Source organism: Cryptomeria japonica, chromosome 8 (genome assembly GCF_030272615.1).
Source record: "Cryptomeria japonica chromosome 8, Sugi_1.0, whole genome shotgun sequence".
Lineage (NCBI taxonomy): Eukaryota > Viridiplantae > Streptophyta > Pinopsida > Cupressales > Cupressaceae > Cryptomeria > Cryptomeria japonica.
This window is the reverse complement of record NC_081412.1, coordinates 636,010,593-636,031,362: the sequence shown is the minus strand read 5'-3', so window position 1 is coordinate 636,031,362 and position 20,770 is coordinate 636,010,593. Positions and strand designations below refer to the sequence as shown.

Here is a 20,770-nt window from a genome sequence, read left to right as displayed (position 1 = left end):
AATTAATGGTGATGAATGAGGATTAAAGACATTAAGCAAGTATGTAGGACACCTAGAATGATGTTGCAAGCTAATGATGCCCTTACTAGGATGTTACATGATCTTTCTATTATGTTTACATGTAAATATTATTTTGATTATCTCATGATAATTTAAATGAAGTGAAATTAGTCCTTACAAACACTAACCTAGGTTGTAATGTGGAATAAATTAGACTTTAATTGAATAATAATGGTTAAAAAGGGATGAAATTATCAAATACAATTTTAAATTGTTAGGTTCAAATATGTATGCATGCAAGTGACCTACATGAATTATGCATTTGTGGGTCTAATATAGGATGATGAATGGTGGAGATTTGATATGACTACTTTTGGTTTTAATTGTTATTTTTTTTTCAATGAAAATTTTGGATCACACTTAGTTAAAATCAAATTGTTGATTCATAAATATGCATTGTTAAAATCAAAAGTAATAATATCAATTCTTCATGGACTATGAAAAAATCATGCTAACTAATGGTAGAGATTATTGATTATGTTCATACCTTTGAGATGCATGGAGATAGAATGAGATTATGATAAAATCATTGAAATTTGATGTAAAATCATGTCAGGACATATACTAATCAATACCTAAGAGATAACCTAATCAAATTAGGCCTAAAACATAAAAGAAGAGGACATGAATATACAATCTTTTCTATTTCAATATGGATAAATATAAACATTAGCAAAATTAAAGAAAAAAAGCAATTTGAAATTTTATTGCCAATCCTTGGATGAGTTTCGACAAAAACGATGTTTCTACTCTATGTATGATTTTTTTTTTAATATATGTGATTCACAAACAATTTATTTATATATATATTAGAATTTAATTACTATATAATCATATTTAATTTTTTAATCATAAAATAAAACTATTTTTTTATCAAAACTCTATTACCTATATAATTTTTATAATGATAAACAGTTAAAATTTATGCAAAATTATTCAGATATATAATTAAATTTTATATAATTTAACTTGTTATAAAATATAACATAGTGTTCAAAGATCACATGATTAAACCACAATTAAAAAAATTGTTTGATATTCAACATATATTTTAAAAAAAAATTCTTTGCTTGAAGACATCTAAACTCTGAAAATTGAGATTGTGCCCTTGATTTCCTTATTATTCTTGTATTTTTTAAGTATGTACTATTTTTGTGTGAGTCATATGATCTGATTTGTGTTTTCCAGCGATCTCAACTTTATGTGAAAGATTTTTCTGGTCGATAGGAATATTTGTGGAAAGAAAATGGATGAGATTTAAGTCTATTAAAAATTGTTGGTCAATGTTGGAAATAAGGAAAGAAAAATATATAGTTAATTTTCCATATTGACACAGCATTTTCTTGTTTGACCCCCGAATTTGTTATGCCTTACCTTCACATGGCTTTTCCACCCATTGAAAAATACACAAAAATGACAAAAATGTTACTGTGTCAATGGGACACGCTTTCTTTGCAGACGTGGCACTCTTCGGACAACAATATTTAACCATAGTTAGCGATATATTGATCATCTTTTTTCATTCAAAGTAAATTTAGTTTGTGCCCCTAATTTCTTTATTATTGTTGTATTTTTTAACTATGTTCTATTTTTTAAGTATATTCTATTTTTGTGTAAGTCGTATGATCTGGTCTATGTTTTCCAGCGATCTCAATTTTATGTGAAAGCTTTTCCTGGTCGATACGAATATTTGTGGAAAGGAAATGCACGAAATTTAAGTCTAATAAAAATTGTCGTCAATGTTGAAAATAATTGAAATGAAAAATATATAATCACAATTTACCTAGTTAATTTTCTATATTGACACACCATATTCTTGTTTTACACGATACCCATCACATTCAAATTGGAAATATCGCTCAAGGAAATTTGTTGAGCCTTACCTTCACATGACTTTTCCACCCATTGAAAATGACAAAAATATTACGCGGCACTCTTCACACAACAACACTTTATAACCACAGTTAGCGATATATTCATCATTCTTTTCCCATGATTTCTGATCATCTCTTTTCTTTCAAAGTAAAGATAATAAGAATTTTAGTGTCCGAAAACATGGAAGCTATGTTTTCATGTGGCAGAGTTGCATTTGCAATCATAGCAATATTATGTTGCTTCACTTCCCCTGCAATTGCATGCCCCTTCCCTGAAAGAAATCTTCTCCTGGATTTCAAGGCAGCCGTTGTAGATGAGTATAACATTCTCAGTTCCTGGCACGGATTCAATTGCTGCACGTGGAGAGGAGTCAGTTGTAATCTCCGCACAGGCCATGTTTCTCGACTGGATCTGAGTGGATACTATTTGGAAGGTAACATCAGTTCGTCGCTGTTCCAACTTGCACAGTTGGAGCACCTCGATCTCAGTCACAACTCCTTCAAGGGTAAATTCAGTCCTCCCCATAATCGAAAGTTGAAGACTCTCACTTTTCTTGACTTGTCATTTGCTGGATATGTAAATGAAACCTCTCTGGGTTTTGTAAGGGAATTTTATGTGAGTTTGGAAAGCTTATCAAATCTGGTGAGCTTGGAATACCTCTCTCTTGCTGCAGTGAACATCTCTGAAAGCAAAGAGTGGGGTGAAGCTGTTGGCAGTCTACCCAACCTTCAAAAACTCCACATGTCTGACTGTGAGCTTGGAGGACCAATTCCCAATTCCCTTCTCAACCTCACCTCTCTCCTTCACCTCGATCTCTCAGAGAACTATTTGTCAGCACAAATACCAGCTTGGTTTGAAAATATGACTGCCCACTTGCTCTCACTTGATCTCTCTTGGAATGATAATCTTGGAGGAGACATTTCTTTCATTGGACAACGAGAGTCTTCTTTGTCACTAACCAGCATTGATCTTTCAGGGACAGCCATGAAGGGCCGAATTCCATCTGCTGTAGGAAATATCTCATGCTTGGAGCATCTTCATCTGAGAGAAAGTAGAACTGAAGGTGAGATTCCAGCTGCTGTAGGGAATTTGTTGTCCTTGCAAACTCTTGATCTGTCAGATACCAGAATCGAAGGTGAGATTCCAGCTGCTGTAGGGAATTTGTTGTCCTTGCAAACTCTTGATCTGTCAGATACCAGAATTGAAGGTAAGATTCCACCTGCTATAGGGAATTTGTCGTCCTTGCAAATTCTTGATCTGTCAGATACCAGAATTGAAGGTGAGATTCCAGCTGCTATAGGGAATGTGTCTTCCTTGAAGAGTCTTGACCTGTCGAATACCAGAATTGAAGGTGAGATTCCTCTCTCCATAGTCAATCTCTCTAAACTTGTTTCTTTGGAGCTGTCCCACAACAAGTTAACTGGGGTAATCCCACCTTCATTGGACTCACTTTCTTCCCTTGTTAGTCTTCACCTTTATGCCAACGAACTGAATGGTATGATTCCATCTACAATTTCAAATCTTGTTCACTTAAGAAGCCTTTGGCTCGACTCCAATAGTTTAAGCGGCCTCATTTCCCTTTCCGTATTCGATAATCTAACTAGACTTAACGACCTGTATCTTTCTTACAATCACTTAACTGTAAACATTGACTCAACATGGATTCCGCAGTTTAAGCTTTCCTTTTTGGGACTAGGTTCTTGCAATTTAGATAGAATTCCATCGTTTCTTGTGACCCAATATGACTTGAAAGTTCTGGACCTATCTGCTAACAGTATCCAAACAAATATTCCATCTTGGATATGGAACTTACCCAGCCTTTATAGTTTGAACCTTAGCTGTAATCAATTAACTGGGTCATTGCCATCTAGACTAACCTTACCCATGTATTTTGACTATCTAGATTTGCACAATAATAGCTTAGAAGGTGCTCTTCCTCTTCCTCCTGCTGGTGCTTATCTGCTAGATCTGTCGATGAATCAGTTTAATGGTTCTATTCCTAGTCACAACGGTGCGTATCTTGAAAATGCAAGGTTCTTATCCTTGTCGCGGAATAATCTCAGCGGAGCGATTCCAGATTCTATTTGCACTCCATATTTGCAGGTTCTTGACCTTTCAAAAAATACGCTGAGCAGTGTCATTCCTCCTCATTTAACCAGGAATTGTTCTTCTCTTAGTGTTCTAGACTTGGCAGAAAATCATCTGGAAGGTAAATTGCCAGCAGAGTGGGGAAAATCATCTGGAAGGTAAATTGCCAGAGAGGAGTTATTCCCTCATCCATTTCAGAAGGCCGATCTCTGCAAGTATTGGATTTGGGAAATAATGATTTGGAAGGCACCCTTCCCCAGTGGATTGGAAAGCTATCACAGCTGCATGTGTTGGTCTTAAGGTCTAATCATTTTCATGGCAGTATCCCATGCCAGGTAATTGGCCTTCCGAATATTCAAATTCTGGATCTTTCTGGCAACCACCTTTCAGGAGCTATTCCAAGCAACCTTACAAACCTGCTTGCAATTGTCAATGCATCGCAGAATAATTCAAACCATTTGGAAGACGTTAGATATACAAATAAAATTACAATTTCCTGGAAAGGCTGGGATGTTGAATTTGTGAAAGTTCTCTTTATTCTTAAATGTATTGATCTTTCAAACAACAACTTATCAGGGAGCATTCCTTCTAAAATGGGATCTCTTCAAGGCTTGATAGCCCTTAACCTTTCAAGGAATCATCTCAGTGGCCGAATCCCAAAAACATTGGGACACATGGAACAACTAGAGTCTCTGGACCTCTCGTTAAACAGGTTGAATGGCAACATTCCCTTAGAACTTGAGTTCCTGAGTTATTTGGAGTTCTTGAATCTATCTTACAACATGCTTGATGGAAAAGTACCCCATGGAGGACAGTTCCTAACTTTTGGGGAGTCGTCCTACTTGGGCAATCTTAAGCTAAGTGGGATTCCATTTACCAATATAAGCGTCTGCAACAACTCTTCTGGCTATGGCAACTGCACAAGTATTGAGAGAATTGGTGAAGCAAAGAATTCAGATGGTGAAATGATAGGATGGGCAGTCGGACTTGGATTGAGTTATGGTTTGGGATTCTCTGTTGTGATTGGAGTATTGACTTTAAATAAGAGGGTGAGAAAGAGAGCCTTCGATTTTTATGATGTTGTAATTTTAGCTATTGATGGGTGTATAAGAGGTTAATAGATGAAAGTAGATACAACTGTATAGAGGGTTTTGTTAGTATAATGATAAAGTTTTCTTTTAGTATATGGCCGATGCAAATTTATTAGCATGAGGTGTGTTAGAAATTGTTGGTGTTAATGATGACAGAAACATTTCAAGGGGTAATATATGAAATTCAAAATGATTCTTTGGTTTTAGCTTTTCTAGTGTAAAGGTGTTTTTTCTTCATTGGTGTATATGAAATTTTTTTTAAGTGTTTTTGTTTTATTAAATAATTTGATGTGTAAAATATAATTTTAAGGGATGAAATTGTACATTTTAATATTTTAAAAATTATAGTATTTAATTTAATTTTTTGTATTATTTGATTTTTATTTTAAAATTTATTATGTTTTATTATAATTTATTTTGATCTCTAACGATTCCTATTAATATATTTTTTTAATTTACAAATATGTTATATTATAGGATCATTTTTTTGGATCAGGTAATATAGTTCAACCAAATTTATGTCTATTTCAAAATGTAAATATCTTGATTTGTGGGTGATCTTTCTACAATATGTTTTTGAGCAATTGAACATTTCCTCCCCTCTGTAGGATGAAGTTCACAAACCCTTATTTAAAGGAAATATCGTAAAGACTAAAATCTTTGCTAAGGAAAAAATAAGATTGACCAAAAATAGAAAAACAAGCTAGATTGAGGTAAATAATGAAAAGGAACATGGAAGAAAAGTTTTAAAGTTTCATTTATGAACTTCTTCAAAGTAAATAAAGTTTGAAATAAAGGTAAACATCTATAGAATGATAATCTAGTTTTAGTAATTATAATTATTGATCCAATGCAGAACCAAATAGAGATAATAGGAAAACAAATTAGGGAAAACAAAGGAAATAAAAGAATATACGAATAATATAATATTTATGTGGAAATATATTTTTGAGAAAAAAATAAACACAAGAAGAGATGTGCACTGGTCTATATAAATTTCAATAGAGTTTACAATACATCACTAACACCCTTCACTTTTTGTCTTTATTTCAACATCGTCTATTCTTTTATCTGAACTCTCTGTCTTGTTGCAATCTTAATACAATGCCCTCATTAAAATGTGTTTCCTTCTAAGGAAACGATTCCTACCATAATTTCTATGACCTAATGATGAATGATTTAGATTGACTAAAAAATTATATAATTTTACAATGCAATTTTCTAAAATATTTCATTTGGGAGCACTACCCTAGAACCCCTGCTAGGGAGAATCTTGGAGGGGCAACAGTAGTGGGGGGTAAGTGCCCCCACACCCCTTTTTAGGTATTGAGATCTAAATGTAGCTGAAATAAGACCATTTCTTAGTGAGTACATATTCCATTATGGAATTTTACAAACAGAAGGAATAATTAATTATACAAGATTTTCAAGGTTGATGGCACCTTAATCATAACAAATGAGACATATATACATTGCATTCATAGAACTTTGACCATTAAATATACTTGGCTTTATTTTTTTGTACCTTTGGACCTTTCTCAAATACAAATTGCTAATTGAAACATTGAATGTTTTGAATGAACTATTTTTGAAAACAATATTATATAACCTCATTACAAGTATGTAATTCTATTACATTTAAAAAATATTGGATGAAATAGATCATATTTTGTCTATAATAATTGAGCTTAGGTAGACTATTTTGAAATTGTACAAAGTAAATGGGTGAACTAAAAGTACTCTATAAATATTGTATCAAATTACAACTGCCCTTTGTATGGCTTCTTTCTTTCATAGAGCTCTCATTGTTATTGTGTTAGATGCAACCTACATTAACAATCACAAAAGTGATAATCTAAATTTTTCTTGATAAAATTCCTAACTACAATAGTATTCATATTTATTGACATTACAAGTAATGATTTACTCATCTATTTAAATTTTTAAATTCATACATATAAAAGAAACTAAGAATGATTACTTACATCAAATAATTAATCTCATTTCTTTCTCAATAATATATTTCACTACAAATCAATATATTATTATAATTAATCGATAGGCTATCCCCTGTGGGACACCCCAGATCCCAAAAAAATAAATAAATAAATTTTGCATTGTTGTTGTTTCATTTCAGTTGTCTAAAAAGGTGTGGTTACTGATTTTTTTGTTTCTTCACCTTTACACAGGTTTTCCCTTGTCTCCACGCATTGCTACACACTCCCCTTTCAACATTACACTCTTCTTCTCCTCGCGCACCCAACGATGCTTATCTTCATCTTTTGGTACTTTTTTTCTAAATTTTTTAGATATTGGTTTTTGTAATTCTTATTCTTAAATCTAATTAAAAATAATAATAATTTAAGCTAACACAATAAATTGTATACTAACAAGAAATTAATTATAGATTAATTAATTGTGATAGTAATTGAAATGCAAGTATTATGAGGTTAAAATATGTTTTGTGATCAAATTTGGTGTTGGCAAATTTTGACACTTATCAAATTTGATGATGATAAGTTTTGATTATAAATTAAAAAGAAAAATCTTACAATATGCTAGTATGTTCTAATTTTAATAAATGTTCATATAATCTTATGAGGATGTGATAGCAATGTTGTATTGATGTTCTTAATTAGATTTTAGTATGGATTAGTTTGGATCAAAATTAATTAATTAGATGACTAAATATGATTTGTGGTTTGCCTTTCCATGTAATACTATAATGTGCAAATCACATTTTCATGCTTATTTCAACACGACTTCCAAAAAAGAGATATAAGTTTGGGCCAATTTGTTAAGGAAGTCAAAATAACAAAAATAATTCTAAATTAGATTATAATCTCCATCTATAAAAATGACGGACGTCAAGACATAGATGATACACAAATCAATTCCAAATTCCAATGGTGCCGTGACGGACTGTTCAGCGCGTGTTGAGGACATTTTCTAGAAAGCTACTATTGTTGGCCATAGCAAACTGACTTCCAAATAATATTCAATGTTCACATCTACATAGTTGTAAATTATTTTTCTACAGGTAGACTCTTCAAAGTCATATTTTAATATTAAGAAAATATGTTTCCTACAAATTTCATCATAGCACATGATTTGATTTTATGGGTAACCAATCCTTTTTTATGGGTAGATAGAGATGGGTAAGCATGGCGGTCCCAGTGCAATCCTCCGTTCTTTAATTTTTTTTCGTTTCTTGGAATATTCTTGTTATGGCCGAAATTTCATTGCTGAAAATTCAAAGTCATAGTGGAAACGGGCGCCTTTGGACAACATTAAAAATATAAAAGTGAAATTGGGGTAATCCTTATGTAATTTAGTAATATAATTTTCTTAAATATAATGAAAATAAATTATTTAAATATTATATAATAATAATATACTACTAAAAAAGATGTATATAATATTATAATATAATATCTTAACTTTAATTATTTCTTTTCAATTTAATATTTCTAACAAATACATTTTCACAAACTTTAATTAATTAATGAATTAATAGTCAATTAGTCCTCTTATGTTATTGTTTGATTCAATTATACTTAGACACTTTAGTTCTAAAAAATTAATGACATGCAAGTCAATTTTTATTTATTAAAAATGCAGAAGTAAAAAATCATATTTTGGCCCATTGTTATAGGGAATAGTTTTTTTATTTTCTCTATACAATATTTTTTTCAATTTCACATCTAATGATTACATACTACACTATACAAATCTAATTTCAATTTTTTAATGTGATTAAATAGGGATAAGAAGTATAATTTTTGTTGAATTTGGTTCATAATTTCAATTTAGAGTTTGAAACATTCATCAAACTAAAATAACTAATCTTTCAACAGTGAAAAAATATTCCAACCAACACCTACCACATTTATTTATCATCGATTCTAAAACTACGTACACCTATCCCTTTATTTAATTATAATACATAATTCAATTTCGATTATCCATCCTAGCTCAATTATTAGATAATTATTTTTATTTATTTGTTTAATCTAGATTTATAGAAATAATGTTTTTTCTTATAATAAAACTAGCTAATAATAATAATATCCATAAAACGTTTTTAAAAAAATACAATTGATTTTTTTTCTTTCCTAAATGTTAAACTTAATCTAACTTCTCATACATATTGCACAACTCATCATGGGCTTCCTCGACATGCTATTGTTAAAATTAAAGCAAACAACATATATACTTCTCTCTCTCTCTCTCTCTACACACACACACACATTTATCTATCTCTTTCTCTCTATCTCTCTACCCTTATATATCTCTCCGCCTCTTCCTCTCTATTTCTCCCTCTTCCTCTCTATCTATTGTTCTCTATCTTCTTCTCCCCCTCTATTGCATCTCTACTTTCAACTACTCTAAACTAACCATATTGATGATAGGAACTCAATGCTTTGTGTCTCTTGTTAATATTGTAGAAGATTTGAACTCAATACTATTAGATGCCTACAATATAAACTTTATCATTAAATAAGGTATGATTTGACAAAAAAATTCACTTTTATGAAAATGAACATTTTAATTAGCATGTTATTTATTTTTATTTTTTAGGCTTTAATAAGATGAAATATTGGAAATCTTCTTATTCATCTATTATAGGTATTATTTTAACTCACGCATTTAATCATGGAGTTTCTTTCAAAATTAAGAATTTTTTTTTTTTTTTGTAAAGACAAAATCTACCAAAACAAAATAGTAGATGGTGTGTGGTGAACAACTCTATTATCTCAATGATAAAGAAAGAAAATGATAAGAAAATAATATTTTACCAAGGTTTAATTTAGTAGTTTTTGAGTCAAATATATTCATTTATATTTTAGGAGTAGTGATTTGAAATAGTTTCACTTTATGATTTTTTGATTTTTAATACGATGAAATATTATATTTTTTTTATTCATTTATTGTAAGTATTATTTTATTAAATTGTATTTAATCATGCAGTTTTTTTAAAATAAAAAACATCTAATTTATTCTAAAGAGAAAGCTTATCAAATCAATTATGAAAAACATAATACAAAATTTCAAGTGATGTTTATAGTGGTGAAGCATTCGATCATTCCTTGCCTATCCAATACTAGTATTACTTTGTCTCAAAATTTAAAATGATATTTATCATGGTCAAAAATTGAAACGTTGTTATCCATCCATTACTAGCACGACTTTGTATCAAATGCATTTAACCATAGCTTTTTATTCAAAATTAAGTAAACTCAACTTTACTCTAAAGACAAACCTACTAGATAGTAGATCAAAATTTCATGTAATCCTTATAGGAATGAAACATTGAAACTTTCCTTGCCCATCTAGTACTAGTACTACATTGCCTCAAATTTGTACACGATGTTTGTAAGATTGGAAGCTTTGAAAAATTTCTTACCCATCCATTAATATCTAAAATAAAATTTAAGGTGACATTTACATTGGTCAAGAATTTGAACTTTTTAACCCATATACTACTAGAATTACTTTAACTCAAATGAACTTAGTTATGAAGTTCCTTTCAAAATAAAAAAAAAACACTTAAAACTTCCTCTAAAGACAAAATTTATTAAACTGTTTTAAAAAATATTTTACAATATTTTAGGTAATGTTTACAATGGTCAAACATTGGAATTTTGGTTACCCATTCATTATTGATACTAATTTGAATCAATTATGTTTAATCATGGATTTTACTTTAAAATAAAGAACACTTTAATGTTTTCTCTATTGACAAAACCTACCAAAGCAATTAAGAAAATGTAGTACAAAATTTTAGGTGATGTTTAATCGAGATAAGTATTCAAAATTTTGTTACCCTTCCATTAGTAGTAGTGCTTTGACTAAAATGCATTTAATCATGGAGTTAACTTAAAATAAATAATAATTAATTTTCCACTAAACACAATACCTCGAAAACCATTAAAAAAATATACAAACGTTTAGGTGGTAATGTTACCAAAATTTTATCACACTTAAAAATCTTGGTGACCTACAATAGGTCTTATGTATTGCAGAGAAAAGGTACACAAATTTTTTCCAAGTTTACTATCTTTATTAAAAAAATGGATGCTATACAAGTATCTTATTTCCAATATGAAATATATGAATCAAGAAAGAAAACATCTGCATGTAATATATCCTTATTTATAAAGAGAAAACTATTCAGAAGATCCCACACAAGTCGTGGGAATAGCTGAGAAAAGATCACATTGATCATAGAAATGCAAACAGAAAAGGAATAGAAGAATGTAGGAAGAAGGGAAAGAAAGAACCCATCATTGCTTGAATAGGTTGATGAGTTCTGGAGAAGGGTCTTCTGGTCAGCTTCGTAGATCCAAGCATCCTATTGTCCACTCCATGAGATGACTTGAAATAAAGAGAAAAATAATTTCGTTAGAGCTTCGGGTTACTCCTACATACATAAACCTACTCCTACTGTGCATGCACTGCTATATCAGATTCAGAACAGAGAATATCAATGTAGAAAAGATGTCATGAGAAAACAACAAGTATCATGTTTTATCTAACTTGTTTGTTCCATGTGTAGCTATAGGTTTCCATTTAATAAATATCAAGTATGTGGGTTAAAATGGGCTTTCGAAAGGGTTGAGCTAAGCGTACATGTTACTACTCACAAAATATTTACAAGGTTGATGGTAATCCCAGCAAACAAGAGATATATAGGTTGGATTCCTAGAACTTTGACCATTAAATATACTTGGCTTTTCTTTATTGCTTCCAACATTTTACCTTTGGATTTTTTTGAAATACAAAGTGTTAATTGAAACATTGAATGATTTGAATGAACCAATTTTTAAAATAATAATATATTACCTCATTACAAGTATGTAATTCTATTAGATTTAAAAAATAATGCATGAAATAGATGATATTTTGTCTATAATAATTGAGCCTAGGTTAACTATTTTAGAATTCTACAAAGTATTGAGTGAATTAAAAGTGCTCTACAAATATTATGTCAACTTCCAACTACCCTTTGTATGGATTCTTTCTTTCATAGAGCTCTTATTGTCATGATGCTAGATGCAACCTAACTCTACAATCACAAAGTCACAATCTAGACTTGGTAAACTTCCCAACTATGATACCGCTTAGATTATTGATATTTCAATTAATGATTTCTTCATCTTTTTAATTTTTTAAATTCGTGCATGTAAAAAAAATTAAGAATCATCACCTATTTACATCAATTGATTAATCTTATTTATTTCTCAATAATATATTTCATTAAAAATCAGTATACTATTATTGTAATATAAAATATTATTAATATATTTATTTTATAATCATCTATAAATACAAAGTTCACTTAACACATACCAATCGATTGTTATATTTAGAAGAAACACAACCACTAGTTGTCACAACAAAACTAAACTATCCATTCAAAATTAGAAAGTTTATTGTGTGATGCATTTGTCTTTCCATTGTTCAAGATGGCAAAAGACATGTCGATTTAAGAATGAATGCAAATTGAATGTTCAATTGCATATTCCAAACATTTTCTAGGCAACAAATTATAAGTATTCATGATCAAACCAAACGTTGTGTGCATTTCTAGTCATTGCCGACCACTATTCCCACTAAATAAAATGAAAGTCACATAAAAAATTTTACTGACTAAATTTCTTTTAGAGCGACTCTTCCCAACAAATAAAAGTCACATAATTGACTTAGAGAATGTGATAAACTAGAATTGTATTAAATAGATATTTTGTGAGCTTACACAAAAATGAACAACCTTTTAAATTATAATAAAATATTTTAAATTTTTTATTAAAAATTATTCATCAAAGATATATATATTTAGTTGAAAAATATTATATATTTGAAGAATATAAATTAATGGTTATAAAATTAATCTAATTTCTAAGATAATAATTTTATTATAATGTTATTTTGATTTTGTACATTAATTAAAGTACATATAGAAAAATAGTTAGCTATAATTATAATTATTTTTAAATTTTTTTAATAAAATATTATGTTAAAATCATGTAATTTTAGGAACAACATTTTTAAAAAGTTTTCTTTAGTAAAAGTATATTATTCATGTTAATCACTTTTCATTAAAAGCACTCGATAAATATTCCTAAATATTCTTGATCTTTTTGTTTACCTATATCAAGATATGAGAATGTGTTATGTGATATAATTTGAACAATTCTTTTCGAGGAAAATATAAATTTTCAATGTGAAGACTAAAATACAAAGTTAATTAAAATTTTAAAAATCCATAAAAAATATTCAACTCCCTTGCATTCACCATATATAGTTTCTCTCATTAGAAATAAGAAAATGTCCATACAATAAGTTTAATCTATATATAAATTATATGATGATGTACTAAATGTGATGCTAAAATATATTATGTAATTAAGGGATTCTCTAGAATTTATAATTCATTCTCATGTTTATGCATTCATTTTATATTATATATATAAAATACCTATTTCATTCTTAAAAGTTGCACAACATATACTAATCTATTAATCTTCCCATTGCTATACTCTTTAGTTCTCACTTATATGCTTCCTACACTTTAATAAATAGATCCTCGAGTTTATGATTCCTTGGTTGCATATATTCACTCAAACCAGTTTTACACATTATATGGTACATTTTTTTTTTACATTATAGAACTAGAAAGCTGCTAGATACAGTTTAAACTAGTTTGCTAGGGTGGATTCCTAATTTTTTTTTAAGAAGGTAGGTATTCTTAGATAATAATTACCCCATATTTTCCTTTTTGGAAGGTATGTATCCCTAATGAGGATCCCTTCTCTTTGTTTCAAAATGTATATCCTTGATAAGGATCCCTTTACCCTTATTTAAATACATATATATCATTTGTGATGATTCCTTCCTTTCTTAGAGGTGTGTACATCATTCATAAGGATATGTTACTCACTTGGACACATGCATCATTATTGTGTATCTCTTCTTCATGTTGAAGGTGTGTTTTCTTGATATAGATCTCTCTCTTATCCTTGAGGTATTAGTATAAAAATATGATAACATATAAAGGGGAGTATATGACCTCCTTTTTGTGTATTATTTTCTTTGGTGTGCCCCATAAGTGGTGGCATTGTGTTGCATAACACCCCCTAAGGTGTGATCATCAAATCTATCTCTTCCAATTTTTGTGGTATATGACTTCTCTTGATCATCTACTATAGTGTGAGCTATTAGTGTGATCCATTTTTACATTCCCTAAGGTTTTTATTGTATATGATTCAACCAATATAACATAAATTTCTAGCCAATGACATCCATTTCATATGACTCATCATGATCATCTAGTACGACATGGCTTGCTATTTTGATCTCTATTGTTGTTTACATTCCATAAAGAATTTATTATATAGTAGAGTGTGTCTTTCTAGTTTTTTTTTTTTGTTCTTGTTTATGTTTCTTAAGGAATTGGTCACCTAATATAGTGTGGCTTGCTAGTTGTGATTGTTTAGCATAGCAATATATGGATCACCCAACATAACACAACTTGTTGGATGGTGGAATCCATACCGTATACATGTCATTGCAAGAAGTTGAGTCCAATAAAGTTCCTAAAGTGGATGTTCTTTTTCTCAATTTTAAAAATTTCTCACAATTGATCTTAAAAATTGAAATACTTAAAGATTGAAACACTTCACCTAGTTGGTGTTGCTCAATTCCACCAACTCACCAGGCCTAGTTGCACTCTAGACCTCCAATTCCTTCTCAATATCTTCTAGGGGTTGATTCTTTACCATTCTAAGCTGTTTTCTTCAGGTGTTTTGGTTAGGAACCCTATCAATTCACAGTGCTTCTCAGGTGCTCAATTCTGGCCTCTTGGCTTCAACTTGTCAAACTGACCTCCTACTATTGTGGGATGATGCAAATGTGTGGAGGTGTCTTCTAAATTTTTTTGAATGCATATAGGATCCATTAGTGGTTTGGAATCATTAGGTTTCTTACCGATTTCAAAATCTTGCCTAGAAAAGGGCTACAAGGGATGAGCCCTACTTTGGTCTCCAAATCCAATTTTCTAGGGCTTGAAGGAAAATCATGCAAAAGACCCTCAAATAAATTTGAATTTTATTCAAAGAGACACCTAAACCTGAAGGATTTTTGTGGTTTTGGCCCCTCATTTCACCGTACAATGTACTAACCCCAAAATGAGGGCTTTGAAGGGTTTACTAGGCCTTTAATCGGCAGTGAATGAACAAGTTGGGGTTTTGGCATCAAATGGATTTGTAAAATCTCCTCCCTTAATGAAAAAGTCTATCCCAACTCCATGGACCCCTCCAAACTCTGAAATGGTGATTTGGCACACACCCCTGCAATTAGCACTTCATTTTCACCTTGTTTCCTCTTGTCGGGTTGCTCCTCGACTCACCTAGAACAAGGTGACAGTCATACTTCAACTCTTCTCCATAAATTGAACCTGAATATTTAAAATGTAAAGTTGGTTGCCTACAATTTCCCAACTAGACGTGATGGCAGCATGTGTGGAACTCATGGGGCAACCATATTTACAAGAAAACTATTATATACAAGCCAAAACTGGCTACTTGCAAACTTAAGCAAGAAAACACCAATGAACAGTATTTATAAAACTCTAAATTGAACCAAAAACACAAAAACACACAAGAGTAACTCAATCCATTGCTGGATCAATCGATTCAACTCATATTCAATTGCAAAATGAGTGAAATCAAGCCAAAATCATGTCAACAAGACTGAAAATGAGTAGTTTCAGTTGTTGAACTTAGCTCACACACTTATCTAACCTTGGCAAATGTGAAAGAGAGGGTATTTATAGCTTTTCCACATGTGGAGTCCTCCTAGGGTGTTTGAAAATCCCTAACTCCACCGCTAACCAATTCAGGACAAAAGTTGTCATGACAACTTTCCAAAGTTGTCATGACAACTCTTTGCAAGTTTGTAATTTTTGCACTTTTGGTCTCTCCAACCTATAAGACCTATTCCAACACATATGAATTTTCAAACATGTCTAAGCCCTATTTAACCCTCCCTAATTCCTATATCAATTTTTGACACTTTTGACCATCAAGAAGGTCAACCACCTACTCAAACCCACTATTTACATAAAAATGCAAACCTAAGAAGAACTAACTCAGCCTAGGCCTACATTGAAATAGAATACTATCTCTTGGACCCTCCTAGAGTCCTTATTCACTACTGACTTCATTTGGGTCAATACAAGCCAAAATTGTGAAAAATATTTTGCGTAAGTCCTAGGTGCTCTTGCACCATTCTCCCAAACAAAAGAAGATCATGTCACCTTTTTGGAAATCAGATTCTGATCAATCCCAAGCTTCTTAAACTCTATCTCAATCACCCATGTAGCTTCAACATCATACATACCCTGCCATTTGATGAGGTTCTGCCAATAGGCTTGATGCCTTGTCTTCTTGGCGATCCTTGAACTCAACACCTTCTCCGCCTGTGGATTTGGTTTGGCTGGTAATTGAAGGTGGTTCACATCATCTGATACCTCTGAGTGACTACAATATGAACCTTTAATTGGTCCCTTATAGGCAATTAAGTCTGCTATGTTGAAAACCAATGACAATCTTATGTCACTAGGTAGATCCACCTTGTATGCATTTTCTCCGTACTTGGCTAGAATGTTAAATGGACCTATCCTTCTCATTTGTAACTTGTTAGGCACTCCTTGCTGTAGCCTTTCTTTTTTTAGGTGCACCATGACAAGATCTCCCACTTGAAATTGTAGATTTTTCCTCCTTTCATCAACTTTTTGCTTGAGTTTTCTTATGTTCTCCTTCAATGCTTGCTTGAGTTTGCTTGTGTTCTCTTTAAATGCTTGCTTGACTGATTCATGTACTTCCTTCATTGATTAAGCAAAGTCTTTTTCATATCCACTTCTTGCTGCTGCACTACCTAAGTCTCTCAACTCCAAAATTCCTCTTGGGTGCACTCCATAGACCACCTGAAAAGGGCTCTTGTCGGTAGTCCTATTCATGGTGTCATTGTATGCATATTCAGCTTGTGAGAGTACTTGATCCTATGTTTGACCATATCCCTTAGTAAGGCACCTTAATAAGTTTTCCAAGCTCCTATTCACCACTTCGGTTTGCCCATCTGTTTGAGGATGATAGGCTAATCCAAAAGAGAGGTTGGTGCCAAGATTTTGCCAAAGTGTCTTCCAAAAATTACTCATGAACTTTGAGTCTCTATCTGAAACAATTCTCATGGGTAAACCATGTATCCTCACTACCTCTTTGAAGAACAATTGAGCTATTTGGCATGCATCATGAGTAGTCTTGCAAGGCACAAAGTGAGCCATTTTGCTAAATCTCTCCACAATGACATAAATGTTGTCATATCCATGTTTTGTCCTTGGTAAACCTACTACAAAGTCCATACTAATGCATTCCCAAGGTCTATTTGGTATAGGAAGAGGTTGTTATAAACTGGCATTTGTAGAAGTACCTTTGGCCTTTTGGCAAACTATGCAAGTCTCCATATACTTCTTCACATCTTGACTCATCCTTGGCCAATAGTAGTACCTTTGAACCAACTCTTGACTCTTATTGAATCCAAAATATCCACTAAGGCTGCCGTTATGCTTCTCTTGTATGAGATTTTCCCTCATTGAGCCTCTAGACACACAAAGCTGCCCACCTCTAAACAATAGTCCATTTTGCAAAGTAAAATCAGAATACTCACTATGGAAGTGGTTTTGATACTCCTTTTACACCTTGTAGGCATTTGAGAAGTCTTCATCCTCTAGATATAAGCCTCTAAAACTGTCAACACCTATGCTTCTCAATTGGATCTCTTGGACTGTCAAAAGTCTTCTACTGAATGCATCAGCTACCCGGTTTAACTGCCCTTTCTTGTGCTTAATGGTGAATGTATAGGCCTGCATATACTCCACCCATTTCATATGCTTATGACTAAGTTTATCTTGTGATTTTAGGAAACTCAATGCTTGGTTATCTGTATAGACTACAAATTCCTTAGCGAGGAGATAGTGTCTCCACTTTCTCAAAGCCTGCACTAAAGCATGCAACTCAAGATCATAATAGGAGTATTTCTTCTTGGAATCATTTATCTTCTCACTATGGAAAGCTACTGGTCTTTCTTATTGTCTTAGAACAACACCTACCTCAACATTGCTTGCATCACATTCTACAATGAAAAATTTCTCAAAATTAGGCAACACTAGCACCGGTTGTGTAGCTATCTTCCCCTTCAAGGTTTCAAAACCTTTGTTGGCTTCCTCATTCCCCTGAAATTTTTCCTTCATTCCATCTCTAATGGTGTCTAACATTGGTGCACATATAGCACTGAATTGCCTAATGAACTTCCTATAGTACTGAGCTAGTCCATGGAAGCTTCTCACCTCTATTGTTGACTTAGGAGTGGGCCAATTTACTCTGGATTCAACCTTGCTGGGATCCATCTTTAGGTTTCCTTGAGACAATACAAACCCAAAGTAAACCAAATCCTGGTTGACAAACTCACACTTATCCAAGTTCATGGTTAGCTTTTTATCATACAATCTTTGTAATACATCTTGCAAATGAGTAATATGATCTGCCCTATTCTTACTGAAAATGAGAATTTCATCTAGATATACCACCACAAATTTACCTATGAAATCTTTCATCACCTCATTCATGAGTCTCATGAAGGTGCTTGGATAATTGGATAATCCAAATGGCATTACAAGCCACTCATAAAATCCCTCTATTGTCTTGAATGTTGTTTTCCACTCATCACCCTCTTTAATCCTAATTTGGTGATATCCACTTTTAAGGTCACTCTTGGTAAAGCACTTAGCTTCCCCTAAACAATCCATGAGGTCTTCTATTCTAGGAATAGGGAACCTATATCTGATGGTGATCCTATTTATGGATCTATAATCAGTACACAACCTCCAAGTACCACCTTTCTTTGGGGCTAACATAGTAGGGATAGCACAAGGGCTACTGCTTTTCCTAATTAGGCCTTGGTCTAAGAGCTCTTGGATTTGCTTGGCAATCTCAACTTTTTGTTGGGGAGTCATCTTATAAGTTTCCTTGTTAAGTAAGGATGCTCTGGGAATGAAGTCTATTTGATGGCTTATGGCTCTTTTAGGAGGTAATGTGGCTGGTTGTTCGTCACTTACTACGCCTTTGAATTTCTTCAACAAATCTTGCACCTCTTTTGGCAAATCTAACTATTCTTTCTTGTCTTCCTCTTTAGGGTTCATCACTAGTGCAAATCCTACACCTGCAAATCCTACACCTTCACCTTTCTCAAGTGTCTTCAAAAACTATTTTTCACTTACCAAAAGAACATTAGGACCTGCTGCCCTTTTCTCACCTTCCTCAAGGATAGAGTGAATCTTGAATGTGACTCCATCTTTCTTGAATTAGTATGCATTCTTGGCTCCATCATGGATAGCTTGTCTATCAAATTGCCATGGTCTTCCTAATAGGAGATGACATGAATCCATGGGTAGGACATCACATAATACCTTGTCCTTATACCTTCCAATGGTAAAATCCACCTATGCTTGCTCATTGACTAGAACATGTTGACCTTTGTTTAACCAAGTGAATCTACAAGGACTGTTGTGAGGTATCCTTTGTAATTTGAGTTTACTCACTACCTCTTCTAATACAATATTGTCTGTAGACCCTGAATCAATTATCACTTTGCACACTTTGTCCATAATCTTGCATTTGATTCTAAATAAGGACCTTCTTTGGCTAGGCTCTTCTCTGACCAGTTCTTTGATCAAAGTTCTCCTTATCATCAAGTTGTCACCTACTTCTGACTCTGAGGCAACCTCTGAGGTCTTGCTGCTTGAAGACTCTTCTTGAAGATAGTTCACTCTTATTTCACTACTTTGTGATGATGATCCCTTCTCTGGACACCTATATGCTGGATGGCCAAGTTGGTTACAATGGTATCACTTCATTGTTGCAAAATATGAGGAACCTCTACCTTGTCCAGTACATCTTCCCTTGGAACCACTATTTGATCCCCTTCCTCAATTGAATCCTCCTCTACTAGTGCCACTCTCTTGCTGCTCTATGAGTTTGGACTCACCTTGTGTTCTTTGTTTAGTACTTCTTCCTCCAAAGCCTCCCCTATAGCCTCTATTGCTGCTTGAGTCATGTTTTCTTTTCAGTTTTTCCTCCACCTTAAGGGCAAGTTGAAAGGTTTGATGGACTGTTTTTGGGCTCATTAGGCTGATTTCTTCTTGGATGTTCCACCGTAGACCATTTAGGTACCTAGCAACCTTGAGACTCTCTTCTTCCACCACATGAGATCTAAGGCTAAGTTTGTGAAACTCCTCCATGTAGCTACTAACATCAAGGTCTTTTTGTCTTAAATTTTGTCTCTTCCTATGAATTTGCACTTCATAGTCATCAGGGAGGTAGACTTCTTTAATTTTTACTAGCATCCCTTTCCAAGAAGAGATGGGTGCTTCATCCATTTTCTTCCTCTCATCTTTTACAAATTGCCACCATGTGAGAGCAACTCCTCTCATCCTGGACTTGTCTACCGTGACTCTTTGGGCTTCAATTATACCTTCATATTCAAAGTGGTTCTCCATACCTTCTATCCATTCTAAGACCACTTCTACCTCCATCTTA

The 20,770-nt window shown here is 32.5% G+C and overlaps 1 protein-coding gene across 1 annotated transcript in view; it reads left to right on the top strand.

Moving 5' to 3' along the window:
* The first annotated feature begins 2,115 nt into the window (after positions 1-2,115).
* Positions 2,116-20,770, top strand: part of LOC131036889 (receptor-like protein EIX2) — a 58,601-nt gene continuing 39,946 nt past the window's right edge. Inside the window, exons 1-2 of the mRNA XM_059210656.1 lie at positions 2,116-4,181; positions 4,346-5,136. Coding sequence (XP_059066639.1) covers positions 2,116-4,181; positions 4,346-5,136 — 2,857 coding nt within the window. The remainder of the gene's footprint in view (positions 4,182-4,345; positions 5,137-20,770) is intronic.